Source organism: Diplotaxodon limnothrissa, linkage group LG19 (assembly GCF_057381915.1).
Source record: "Diplotaxodon limnothrissa isolate DT_005_m linkage group LG19, D_limnothrissa_male_GT1.1, whole genome shotgun sequence".
In the NCBI taxonomy this organism is placed as follows: domain Eukaryota; kingdom Metazoa; phylum Chordata; class Actinopteri; order Cichliformes; family Cichlidae; genus Diplotaxodon; species Diplotaxodon limnothrissa.
The window spans coordinates 2,162,249-2,174,054 of record NC_140614.1 but is presented as its reverse complement, the minus strand read 5'-3'; the positions used below and the strand labels follow the sequence as shown (position 1 = coordinate 2,174,054).

The 11,806-nt window shown below is 41.2% G+C and overlaps 1 protein-coding gene across 1 annotated transcript; it reads left to right on the top strand.

The window, feature by feature from the left end:
- The first annotated feature begins 503 nt into the window (after positions 1-503).
- LOC146611538 (uncharacterized) lies at positions 504-4,151 on the top strand. Its single transcript, XM_085343211.1, has 6 exons — positions 504-958; positions 1,253-1,432; positions 1,801-1,941; positions 2,550-2,604; positions 2,768-2,921; positions 4,004-4,151. The coding sequence occupies exons 1-6, from the start codon at positions 521-523 to the stop codon at positions 4,149-4,151; spliced, it is 1,116 nt and encodes a 371-aa protein (XP_085199337.1). The 5' UTR covers positions 504-520.
- The last annotated feature ends 7,655 nt before the right edge of the window (positions 4,152-11,806 follow it).

Sequence of the window (11,806 nt, the reverse complement as noted above, 5' to 3'; positions counted from 1 at the left end):
ACAGTGGTTGGAGAATTTGATTTGAACTCAAGTAACTCAGTTGTCACAGAGAGTGTGCAGGTTAAAGGCACTACATATGCAAATTGAATGCTGGTCTTACTGAGCTACGCAAAAGGACTACTGCAGTTAGGACAAATAGCAAGCATTTTTGTAAAAAATGAAACTACTGTCCTACTTTTGCTTCGAGGGAAAAATAAAAGTTGCCATCAGCTGTACATGGCAATAATTACTCTATAATTGGTTTTCATAATTAGGTCCATTTGTATTCCTGGTTGACCCAAACTGGACATTGAGGACCAATGTATTAATTGATTTGCAACAATTGTGATGTGTTTAATTTATGGAGATGTTTGTCATGTCATCCATAGATTCACAAACTCCACCGCAGTTCACCCGGCCTGGCCCCTCATCAACACCTGAACCACAGAGGTTTCAGCTGCCCTCAACACCACCTGAGACAGCCGACTCCCCATCCCAAGACGCATATTCAGTACCATGGCACAAATTTCCCTCAAAAGTCATGGATGAGTTGCGTGAAAAAAAGTACATAATGGGGAAAGACAGACGAGAGATGGTTCGGATCGTCGCTGAAGATTACCTCCATAAACACCCAGGAAGACCTGGTAGACAAAAGCTGAGGGAACTCGCCAGTATGATTGTAGGACAATATCCTGCCTCCTTCAAGCTGACAGAGCCGTTTGGAAACAAACCTTTTGCAAAAGATGGTTCTGAAACTCTCTTTCGTCAGCTGGAACACAGAATTGAAAATATGAAGAGGCCACAAAGCTCACTGAAGAGGCAAGCAGGGGGTGAAAATTCAACAAAGAAAAGGCCCAGGAATTCAGATCTGTATGGATGTGTGGCGTGGGATCCAATCATTGAGGGGGCCGTGTGTAGAGAAGACCTGCTGTCTAAACGAGATGAGTTGAAACGTGCCTTTCAAACCCAGGATCTTCAGGTGGGTCTGCAATCATCCATTACAGATACAGAAAGCTTTATTAATCCTCGAAGGGCAATTCGGTTCCTACAGTCCACCATCTAGACATACAACCATTCACACAGCAATAGTATATAGCAGGAGTAATGCGATAAGGTCTGGGTCCAAGTACAATTTAGGACACATTGTGAAATTGTAGATCGTCTGTAGATCACTATGCCCATAGTCAATTGAAATTGATACCCTGTTTTATTATTTTAATTGGTTAGTTTGACTAACTGTTCGACTGTTTGTCTAACTGCCTCATATCTTTAGGAGTCATCTGTTCGAAAATTGATGACTGAAACATATCCCATTCAGCGTGAAATCCTCAACGATGATGATACCACTATTGCCGTTGTAAAGGACGAGTGGCCGTTCCTGTTTGAAGTTCCTCACCTGTTTGATCATGCATCTAAACTCCTTGGCTTCTCTGTACAAAACAAGCTGGCACAGGTGTGTTGTTATTGTTATTATTATGATTGTGCTGTGCTGCTCCATATGGAGAGAATTTTGTCTTTATTAATCAATCAGAAAAAGATTTGCAACCAAAAAGAGAGTTGAGACCAAAAAAGATAAACTGGCAACCAATCAAATAGAATAACTTGGATGAACAATCAAATGGAATAGATTTGAGACCAAAAATCAGGAAGTGACAACCAAAAAAGCAGGACATTTGAGATCAAAACAGAACAGGTTGCAAATGAAAATGAAATAATTCATTTTTATTTTTATTTTTTTCAAAATTCTCTCCATAGCTCCAAACGAAAATGAGTGTTAGTCTTATGTACTTGTACAAAATTAACACCTTGAACCTTGAACAGGAACTTTCCAAAAAAGAAAAGGGGATCAATGACTTCCTTGACTCCAAAGGGATGAAGATGGGCGAAGGTCCAATACAGCTCATCTGTGGCATTTCAAAATACTTCAAGGAAGACTCTTATAAACTCTTCCACAAAAAAGAGGTAGATGTTGTAGATTTTAAACTGTGTGCAAGATAATTATTTGCATCCAGTGGTGAACCAAGTAACCAACCACAGTAGGAAGTATAGATTCCCCTAATTGTGCTGCTGATATTCTCTATAAACTCTCTATCTATAAACTATTTACATTAATGTTTTTGCATAATGGCTACCTCTGTCTGATGAAGACACTAAATGGTAAATGGTAAATGGCCTGTATTTATATAGCGCTTTACTAGTCCCTAAGGACCCCAAAGCGCTTTACATATCCAGTCATCCACACATTCACACACACATTCACACACTGGTGATGGCAAGCTACATTGTAGCCACAGCCACCCTGGGGCGCACTGACAGAGGCGAGGCTGCCGGACACTGGCGCCACCGGGCCCTCTGACCACCACCAGTAGGCAACGGGTGAAGTGTCTTGCCCAAGGACACAACGACCGAGACTGTCCAAGCCGGGGCTCGAACCGGCAACCTTCCGATTACAAGGTGAACTCCTAACTCTTGAGCCACGATCGCCCCCACACTAGCAGATAGTCAATTTGCCAGCAGGTTTGTGTGCACTGGAAACATTAATTCATGTATCATGTCTGTCACCAAAACAGATCTCTGCAGATCCTGAAGTCGAACTCCCAGTGACCCCATGCATCCTAATCAGAGGTTTGTAGTTAAATCTTTTTTTGTATCCCAGCAAGCTGTTGTTAGCTGTTGTTATAAGCTGTTGTTGTGTCATATTTATTAAAGAAATGTTTTGCTTGCCTTAAAATATAGGATTTTTTTTTTTTTTTTTGTAAATGGTACATGGTTTTTATCTGTGTTTAAGGTGACCAGCAATTCAAGATTGCTGTTGATGGGTTACTTGTCAATGACCACATCACCTCTCCCATTGTGGCCTTGAGCTACGTCTTCTCCATGTTTTATGTCTGGAACGTCCAATACCCACCGGAGATGGCTTTTACTCTCGAATTCATGCAAAGGTAAGCACTCATTGTTTGGAAATACTTTGTAAATGTGACTTTGCCGTGCCTTTCTGCACCTGACCTGCTTTTTGTCAATCTACACTAAACCCGTTTGTCTGAGATGTACAAGCTCAAAATGTGTCGTCACATGCTGTGAGCTTTTAGATCAGCTGTTATTGGCTTATGATCCCCCTGAATATGGATTTGTTCAGAGATTTTGTAGCTCCCTGTTGAAGACTATTGTTGGAATAAATGTGTCATATCTTTTTAAAGGGCAGGTAACATGCTTTTTGCTTTAAATAGTGTCCTAAGTCAATCAATAACAAAACAAACATAACATGATTCCAGTTGGGAAATGGAGCAAAAACATATTTTTCTCAGAATGGTTTGTTGACACAAAATTCGTTTGAGCTATCTCTTTAAAACCATTAGCACCTGAGACCAGGTTATGTCAGTGGTGGTCAAACCTTTTCATGTCAAAGACACACAAACTGAAATTTATTTGGCTGCAGACCCCAAACTCAAAATATGTTGTTCCAGGGACCCCCCCCCGAAGGAAAGACTAAACATATTAATTTAAAAAATACTACATAGTGGATTCATGCCCAAATGTTAATACTTGTACTGATGTGTAACGTGCACTGAATGTCACAGTTTCTCCACTCCATGTTTGAATAACCCCCAGGACAGTCCGTGTTCAAATGTGCTGTTACACCTTTTGATAGGACAATGTCAACTGTGTTTTCTATCCCCTTCTGTGTTCTGTGCATTTATAATATCCCTGCATACACATTGAGGATGCATGCTGTCATGTGTTGGTGATAAGCAGACTTCTCACCCTTGCAAACATTTCTGTATATGCACAGTGTGAATGCATGTGTCTTGAAAAGACAAAGGAAGAGAGCTTAGCCACTGGCACCAGCACCACAACAACATTGGGTTCTAGACAGATGGTCAACTAGAATGATAGAGAGGTTCACACATAGGGGCATATTGAAGAAAACAAATGTAGGATTTTATTGAACTGCTCCACTCCTGTCAAGCCACACTACATGTGCAAACTTTGTCTGCATATCACTATTGTTTTTTTTTTCCCTCAGAGTTTTCTTTGGGGTCAATCCTGAGCGCGGCTCCAAGGCAGAGAAGAAGGGGAAGAAACGGCACTTCATTCCTCCACAGGTGTGCAAGCTGGTTTCTCAGCTGAAGGAATTTGAATGCAAGCAGAAGGAATCTGAATGGGCCATTTGAGCTGTTCTCAGAGCTCAGAAAATACCTTTTTGGACTGAATGTACACACACACACACACACACACACACACACACACACAAAGGCAAATCCAAAAACATGGGGCTTGGGAGTAGAAATACAGATTTTTACAGTATTAGGTGAGTTCAGATGTTTTAACTAGATGCCCACAACACACATGCTGCAGTTTCAAATCCCCCATGTTAAGGGGGAGGGAAGGTGGGCGATATTTGTCATTCCAGTTAAGCTTTTCCTGTCATTGTGGAGTTGGAGGTGTAAGTTTTAATTTTTTTTTAGTTTTAAGTTGTTTTAAGAGTTTTAAAAATCTCTTTATGGCATGTTGCACAGTCATCCTTCTAAGGTCATGGTTGTTATTGCTGCACTGATGTTTTATAGAAAAGTTGTATAATGTAATACTTCTAATGTTCTATTTGTTTTTTGTAGAAAGGTCAGCCACTGGTTGCAGAGCTCTGCCTGTCGGTGTGATATGTGGAGTTGGAGGTGTAGGTTTCTGCATCCTCCTGGAGGGGGCTCCTCATTTTGCACTGGCAATGCTGGCAGTTTTATTGTCTTATTTTGTCATTGTCTTTAACAAATCAATTTGTTATTAATGCCTGTCAGCCTGTGGATGCTAAAAAGTTGCTAGATTTGGCATCTCCCTGTTAAAGGACATGGCTGTACTTCTTTGAGAAAACAGCTGGTTTATGTATGTAAAATTTCTCTGAATGTGAAGGTGATGTTCTAAATGTTTTAATGGTTGTAGTGTAAATATTGCAAATCATTCACCACAAAAAGTGAAATCACTTTAAAGCACTGGCAGCTGTTAAAGGAAATAAATAATTGCTGTGATTCTACATTTGTGCTTTATTGATGGTAAACGGTATAGAGAATGGTACAGAATTAAACATTTTAGGATGACTGAAGTGTCCGTAAATGGTATGGATTGAGTACTTAAATAATACGAAATATTCCATTTTAGGTTTGATGGAACTGTCCGTAAATGGTAAAGAAAAAGTCAGGTAAATCTACGGAAATATCTGTTATAGGGTTTACGGAATTGTCTGTGCAATAACGCCGAAATTTATGGAAAATACGGAATTTTCCATTTTAGGTTTGACGGAAATGTCCGTCAATGGTACAGAAAAACTCGGGTAAATCTACAGAAATATCCGTTTTAAGGTTTACGGAAGTGCCCGTACAATAACGGAAAAAGTGCTGGTAATTAATTACCAGCACTTTTTCCGTTTTATAACGGAATTTTTTTTAACAGTGTATATATAAATTACATGAATATGAAAAAAAATCATGTTTTTCTTAACAATGTAGGTCTTTATTCTTATGATGAAGTACTTCTTGGGTGCATCTCTGGAGTACACCAAGTCTTTTCTACTCTTTCATATACATGACGATGCCCCCCTCCCCATTTCTCCCACATTCTTACTCTGTCCTGGTGTGAATATGTGTGATGGGGTACAACCTACCCTCCTGTGGATGGTGTGACTTAATGTAAACATAATGTGCACTTTATTAATCCCCATAGGAAAATTAAAATGGCCTTTACTAGTCCCTAAGGACCCCAAAGCGCTTTACACTACATCCAGTCATCCACACATTCACACACTGGTGATGGCAGCTACATTGTAGCCACAGCCACCCTGGGGCGCACTGACAGAGGCGAGGCCACCGGGCCCTCTGACCACCACCAGTAGGCAACGGGTGAAGTGTCTTGCCCAAGGATACAACAACCGAGACTGTCCAAGCCGGGGATCGAACCGGCAACCTTCCGATTACAAGGCAAACTCCCAACTCTTGAGCCACGATCACTTTGATTACTCCTCTGCATTTAACCCATTCACTCAGAGGGCAGGCAGGCAGCCACCAATCCAGTGCCCGGGGTGCAGGACCTTACTCAGGGTGGGCGTTCAGTGGATTCGAACCACAGACTTTCCAATCATGGTTTGGCCACTATACCTACTGAGCTTGGGGCAGGGATACCTTGTAATTAAACCCAGTGGTATTCCAGCAGATCCCTCAGGTCAGATTCAGGTCACCTGAAAAAGAGGATTGTTGTTCCTTCAGCGGTCGATTACCAAGACCATGTGAAGTACCCTCTGAAAGTGAATACAGCATTATTGTCCCTGCAACACCACAGCAACAGTTATCCTTGAGACGCTTGGCAACAAGTTAAAATGCCACAGGGAGATGTACCCTCCATGGGGAACGACGTTACAGGCCAAGATCAAGGCACCATGGAGTTTGCTCCTTATTGGAACTGCAGAAAGGTATGAAAATGGAGAAAGGGGTTCAAGTAACAAGTAACAAAAAGATTCCTTAGAAACTGCCACGCAAAGACTCACAGCCTTCGCTAACCGCTTGAGGAGGTATACCAGAGAGATAAAGCCCAGAGAACAAACCAGTTGTTTTTTCACTGAGCCATTCAAGATATACTCTCAGTAGTAGGTGAGCAATATGAGAAGAGGCCTAGAGGAACTGAAGAAGCTTCTCGGATGAGAGGTGAAACGTCTTCAAGCAACTTAAAGAAGTCCAGACGCTTTTCTTTGCAAGCTCCTTTGACTACGATGACCTGGATGACTGAGAACCTTCACAGACGTATTGTTCTACAGTAGTGTAAAGTCTACAGTGACTGTAGACAGTTACGTCTTTTCACGATGGCCTATGGGCCAATAGGAGCGCTGAATCCCACTGTAGACCAAGAGCACCTGGCTGCAGACACTGTGGAGCTCCACAGAAACCGGAAACACTCCACCTCCACACTAGGTGGAAACACATGACTTCAAATTTGAACAGAGTTACATTGCACCAGCTGTGCCTCAATACACAGTGTACACAGTGCATATAAAAAGTTTGAAATATAACTCTTTTGGGGTCACAAAATACACTTTTAAGATATTTTCAGGCGAGAATGTTGCTGCAGCCACTGTGGAGCTCCACAGTGGGCAGAAACACTTGACCTGCACAGTAACCAGAAACGTGTGACTTCAAACTGGAACACAGTTATGTTGCACGACCCATTTCTCAATATGCGTGCTTTTTGTTTTCAAACCCCCGCGGTCTTACACTACTCAGGTTAAACATGATATATAAGACATTTAGATAACTTAAAAATGTTTGTTTTATTTGTTCCTTAGCAAATCGGTTTGGCTGAGATCAGTGGCGGAGCGGGTGGCTTACTGGGCTTAAGCCTGGGTTGTTTTGTCAGAAGCCCGGGGTCTTTTGGAGTGTAATTTTTTCATAGTTAGATGCCTGGCTGACAACTGTATAAAACAAAAACTACACACAATATTCGAAGCACATAGTGCACACTGTGGGAATTTACGACTGTGCGTGAATCCCCCCTAATATTGGTATGATCCGAGCTCAGACACTAAGTGACTGAGCGAGGGGGCGGGGCAGCTGCTGCCTGCGAGTGCGCTGTTGGAGAAACGCAGCCAGGCAGACAGAGGAGAACTGAAGTTCGACCAGGTACCAAAGCAAATCATTCGTACTGTACAAATAATGTAAATATGACGGTGAATCACGAAAGATATCAAAGTGATCACTTGACCCATGTTACGTTACTTGCTCTTCAAGTGAATCAACAAATGAAAAGCCGAACAACAACAATGCTGTTTCTTTAGAGAGTCTTAGCTTACACGTGTGTTTATTTCATATTTTCAGTTGTTTCCCTCCACGGCTAAATAAATCGGTTTCAGTAATGCACTGATATACAAGAATGGACATAAGGAGCTTCTTTCAAAGAAAAAACTCTGGTAGATGTTATTTTATATATTATGCTTTGTATGTTGTTCAGTATATTTCTATGCAAAACAAGAGGAACTTCAATACACAGCAGTATATTCACAGCTGAAACCAGATATTTACACTTTATGGAAAACACAAGAACATTTTTTTACTGCACAACATCAATTTAGAGTAAACTTGTTTTGTTTTGGATAAATAAATATTGAAATATCTTTTGAATTAGTTAAATGTCAGAATACAGAGAGACAGTGTATATGTGCTCCTAAATTTGATGAAAGTGATAAAAATAGAAGCTCTAAGTTTATTGTTAATTAATAAGAAACTGCAGAAGATTCCATTCTGAGCTGAAGAAGCTTCTGATAGGTTAGTAGAGTCCATGTGAGTAAACTGGTGGCACAGCTGTGGATGCATATAAGGCAAAACACAGAGCCTGTTTCTGTGACATGGGAACATCAAGAGATGTCAACCAAAACACCAGGAAAAGAACTGTGGAGCTCCATAAGTGTGGCTCAAGTTTGAATACAATTTGGTGCCATTTGCAATTAAGAAATACAGACAGTTTCTCTCTTTACTCTTAAAGTTAACAAATATGTTTTTTATATTTATCTAAAAAATAAACATTTAGTCTGATTTGATGTTACAATTAAAAAAGTGTTTTTATCTGAAGAGTCTGTAAATATCTGGTTTCAACTGTATATTTGATGATTGTCAGCACAGAGAGAGAGATGAACAAGAGCAGGTGAGACACACATGTTAGTCAAATGGTTGTTTACCAAAAGTATCATCGTATCATAGGTCCTCATGTATCTCGTACCTAGTGTTTCTTTTTAGGTTTGTTATTTTTCAACTTCTATATTTATTAAGTTCTGCAGCTTGTTTGCACAACAAGGCTGAATAATTATATAAACTTTTCTCAATCTAAATATTGGACTTTGGTAGAATTAAAAAAATAAGTGTAGTGCAGGTCTATGATGATTTTTAGTGCTACTATCATCTAGTTCTGATTCTGGTTCTGTCTTGGTTAAGTCCTCAGTAGTCCTGGGCCCTGTTTCAGGAAGCCGGTTTGGAAAACTCAGAGTGAAAAACGACACTCACGGTTGAGTAACCCCGAACTGTCCAACTCGGAATATTCCGTTTCAGAAAGGCTGATAACAATTAGTTCAGTCAACGCGGAGTTGCTTTAACCCCAAGTGAAGCGCGCGGACGAGGATACATAAAGCCCTGATAAGCGGAGCACAGATTAAGCGAGTCACCATGGAGACGGAGGGAAAGAAGGCGCGGTCAATGTATTTCACAGCGCTTGAGGCCGAAATTCTGATGGCAGCATATGCCGATAACATGCAAATTCCGCGGAAAAAAGTAACACAGCCACAGCTGCAAAAGCATGCATGGCAAAACATAGCCGACAGAGTCAATGCGTGAGTGTTAATTTAAACATTGATCGAGGGATTTCCACCCATTTAACACGTTATTTTATCATATGTTATTTTATTTGTTATTTTATACATTTTATTTTGTGATGTGATGTGAGCGCAGGTGCAACCCAACAGGCCCCAAACGTGCCTGGCAGCAAGTAAAAATGAAATATAAAAATATAGTCCAAACAGGTAAGGTGTAATTGTATTATGAGCCATAGTGCTTGGTCTGTTTGTCCCATGTAAATCAATTGCAGTTAGAGGCTACATTAATTTTCTTTCTGTAAGCACTTATTGAAATTATCTGAGCACATTACAAGTACATATTTGCTTACTCTGTATGCTCAAATGTGGCCCGTTATAGCCAACAGAAAAAAAGCGGAGGCCCGAAAAACAGGTGGGGGTCCTCCACCACCACCACCCACAGAGGCTGAGCAGTTGGCCCTCAGCCAAAACAGTGGGCGCCCTGTGGCTGAAGGCATCTCTGCGGGGACATCCTCTGTGGCAACAACCCCACAAGACACAAGTGCCTACATAAGGGGTAAATTCAAAATAATACATGATGTGCATACATCCTTTCTTCACAGTCACCTTTGCAGTGCGACACATTCATTTGATAAACTCTTTACCATAATGGATTATTTTGTAGTGAAGTTATTTTCCTACTGATCTTGCCTTCCCTCAGTCTTGGTTGTCTTTGAGAGCATAATGACAATGAAGTGTAAGGTGCTTGGTATGTTTGTTAATTGCCATTTGGTCCCTTGTAAGTTATAAGTGACCTGTATAAACCTCATATTCTATCAGTTGATGGTGATGGTGTACTGCATCTGGTGCAGCCTCCTGTTGAGCCAGACCAACATGCAGTTGTGAGTAATACTCCACAGATTATATGAGTTTACAGTAGAACAGCAATGTTGTCTATTTCTTTACTACAGGAAAATAATGAAGAAACATTGACAGCTGTTACAGAGGAGGAAGCAACAGAGACACTTTATGAGGTTTACATCTTTTAATACTTTGTGTACAGGAAACACAGGCGACCAATAAAGCCAGTTGAACAAAAAATCTGTTTATTCTTCTTTCAACATGTTGAGGTGATGGGTCAAAAGAAATGATTGTGACATATGGTGTCTCTGACTGCGCTTCCATCTTGTATGTCCGTGGGAGGGTCAGGATGTTCATGGTTTGGATCACTGCTGATGTTTGGTTCAGAAGGACAGTGTTCTCCTCTAATTGTGGCAATGTTGTGAAGAATCACACATGCCACAATAATGTCACATGCCCTTTCTGGGGTGACCCTGAGTCTTTGCAGGCACTGGAACCGGGCCTTAAGCATTCCGATAGTCATTTCAATTCTGGCTCTTGTCCTGCAATTAGCCAGATTATATCGCTGCTGTGGGCCCGGTTCAGGGTCAGGGTAAGGGGTAAGCAAATAGGGTAAACATGGATACCCCCTATCACCAAGCAAGTAGCCAGTGAACTCTCCTAAGACAGAAGGATACACTTCAGTTCAAATGTCCCTGAAGCAATTGGTCTTTATATATTTTAAAGTATTCTCAACTCACCATGTCCAAATTTTGTGCTCAGTGTACATTCACGGAATATTTGTGAGTCATGGACAGAGCCTGGCCACTTGGCTTCCACATTTGTGATAATGTTGGCAGCATCACATATGATCTTCACAGTGCAGAGAACACAAATTAGCATCCATTACTATGATGAAATAATTTGTTAGTTTGAAATGCTACAGGGAGCTATGTACCTGCACATTAATGCTGTGGAAAGACTTCCTGTTCACATAGTCTCCTTCATTTACTGAAGGAGCAATGATTGGAATGTGAGTGCCATCTGTACAGCCAATCACGCCTGGGAACCCTGAAAATAAATGTGCAATTTAAGTAGTAGTTCAAGTATCACCACATCATAAATTAAGTTTTGGTCATCCTGATACCTGCAATTTTGTGGAATCCCTCTTTGATAAATCTTGTGGGTCTGTGACCGGGGAACACCACAAACGAGTGCAGGAGACGTTTCAGTGCAACTGTAACATTCCTGACTGCCCGACAGACGGTAGCCTTGGAAACGTGCTCAGCGTCACCAATATTATACAGAAAGCTCCCGTTTGCAAGAAACCGAAGTGCAATACAAATAATATGTACAGAACTGAGAGCATGTCCGCGATGTGTCACATGCGTAATATATGGCCTGAGGATGTTATCCAAATAAATTATAGATTGTGCTGAGAAACGGTAACGTTCGCACAGAAAATCATCAGGAAATGATAAAATGTCCAAACGCGCTCTGATCACTCTCTCCCGGCGGAGAGCTCTGCGGAGAATTTGGGCTTCACGATCTACTGGCTCTTCAAGGAAGTGGCACGCCATGTCTGACACTTCCTGCTGTCAGGTTTCCGACAAAGGGGCGGAGACAGTCAGGGTTAGTTGTAGTAAACCTGCTAGGGGGCAGGTTAGCTTCACGGAG

Bases quoted from the DNA above. Each gene is read 5' to 3' on its own strand.
- LOC146611538 (XM_085343211.1), top strand. From the start codon at position 521: ATGGATGAGTTGCGTGAAAAAAAGTACATAATGGGGAAAGACAGACGA. The intron at 1,942-2,549 runs GTAGATGTTGTA...TCACCAAAACAG, and splicing joins AACTCTTCCACAAAAAAGAG to ATCTCTGCAGATCCTGAAGT. The intron at 2,605-2,767 runs GTTTGTAGTTAA...TCTGTGTTTAAG, and splicing joins CCCATGCATCCTAATCAGAG to GTGACCAGCAATTCAAGATT.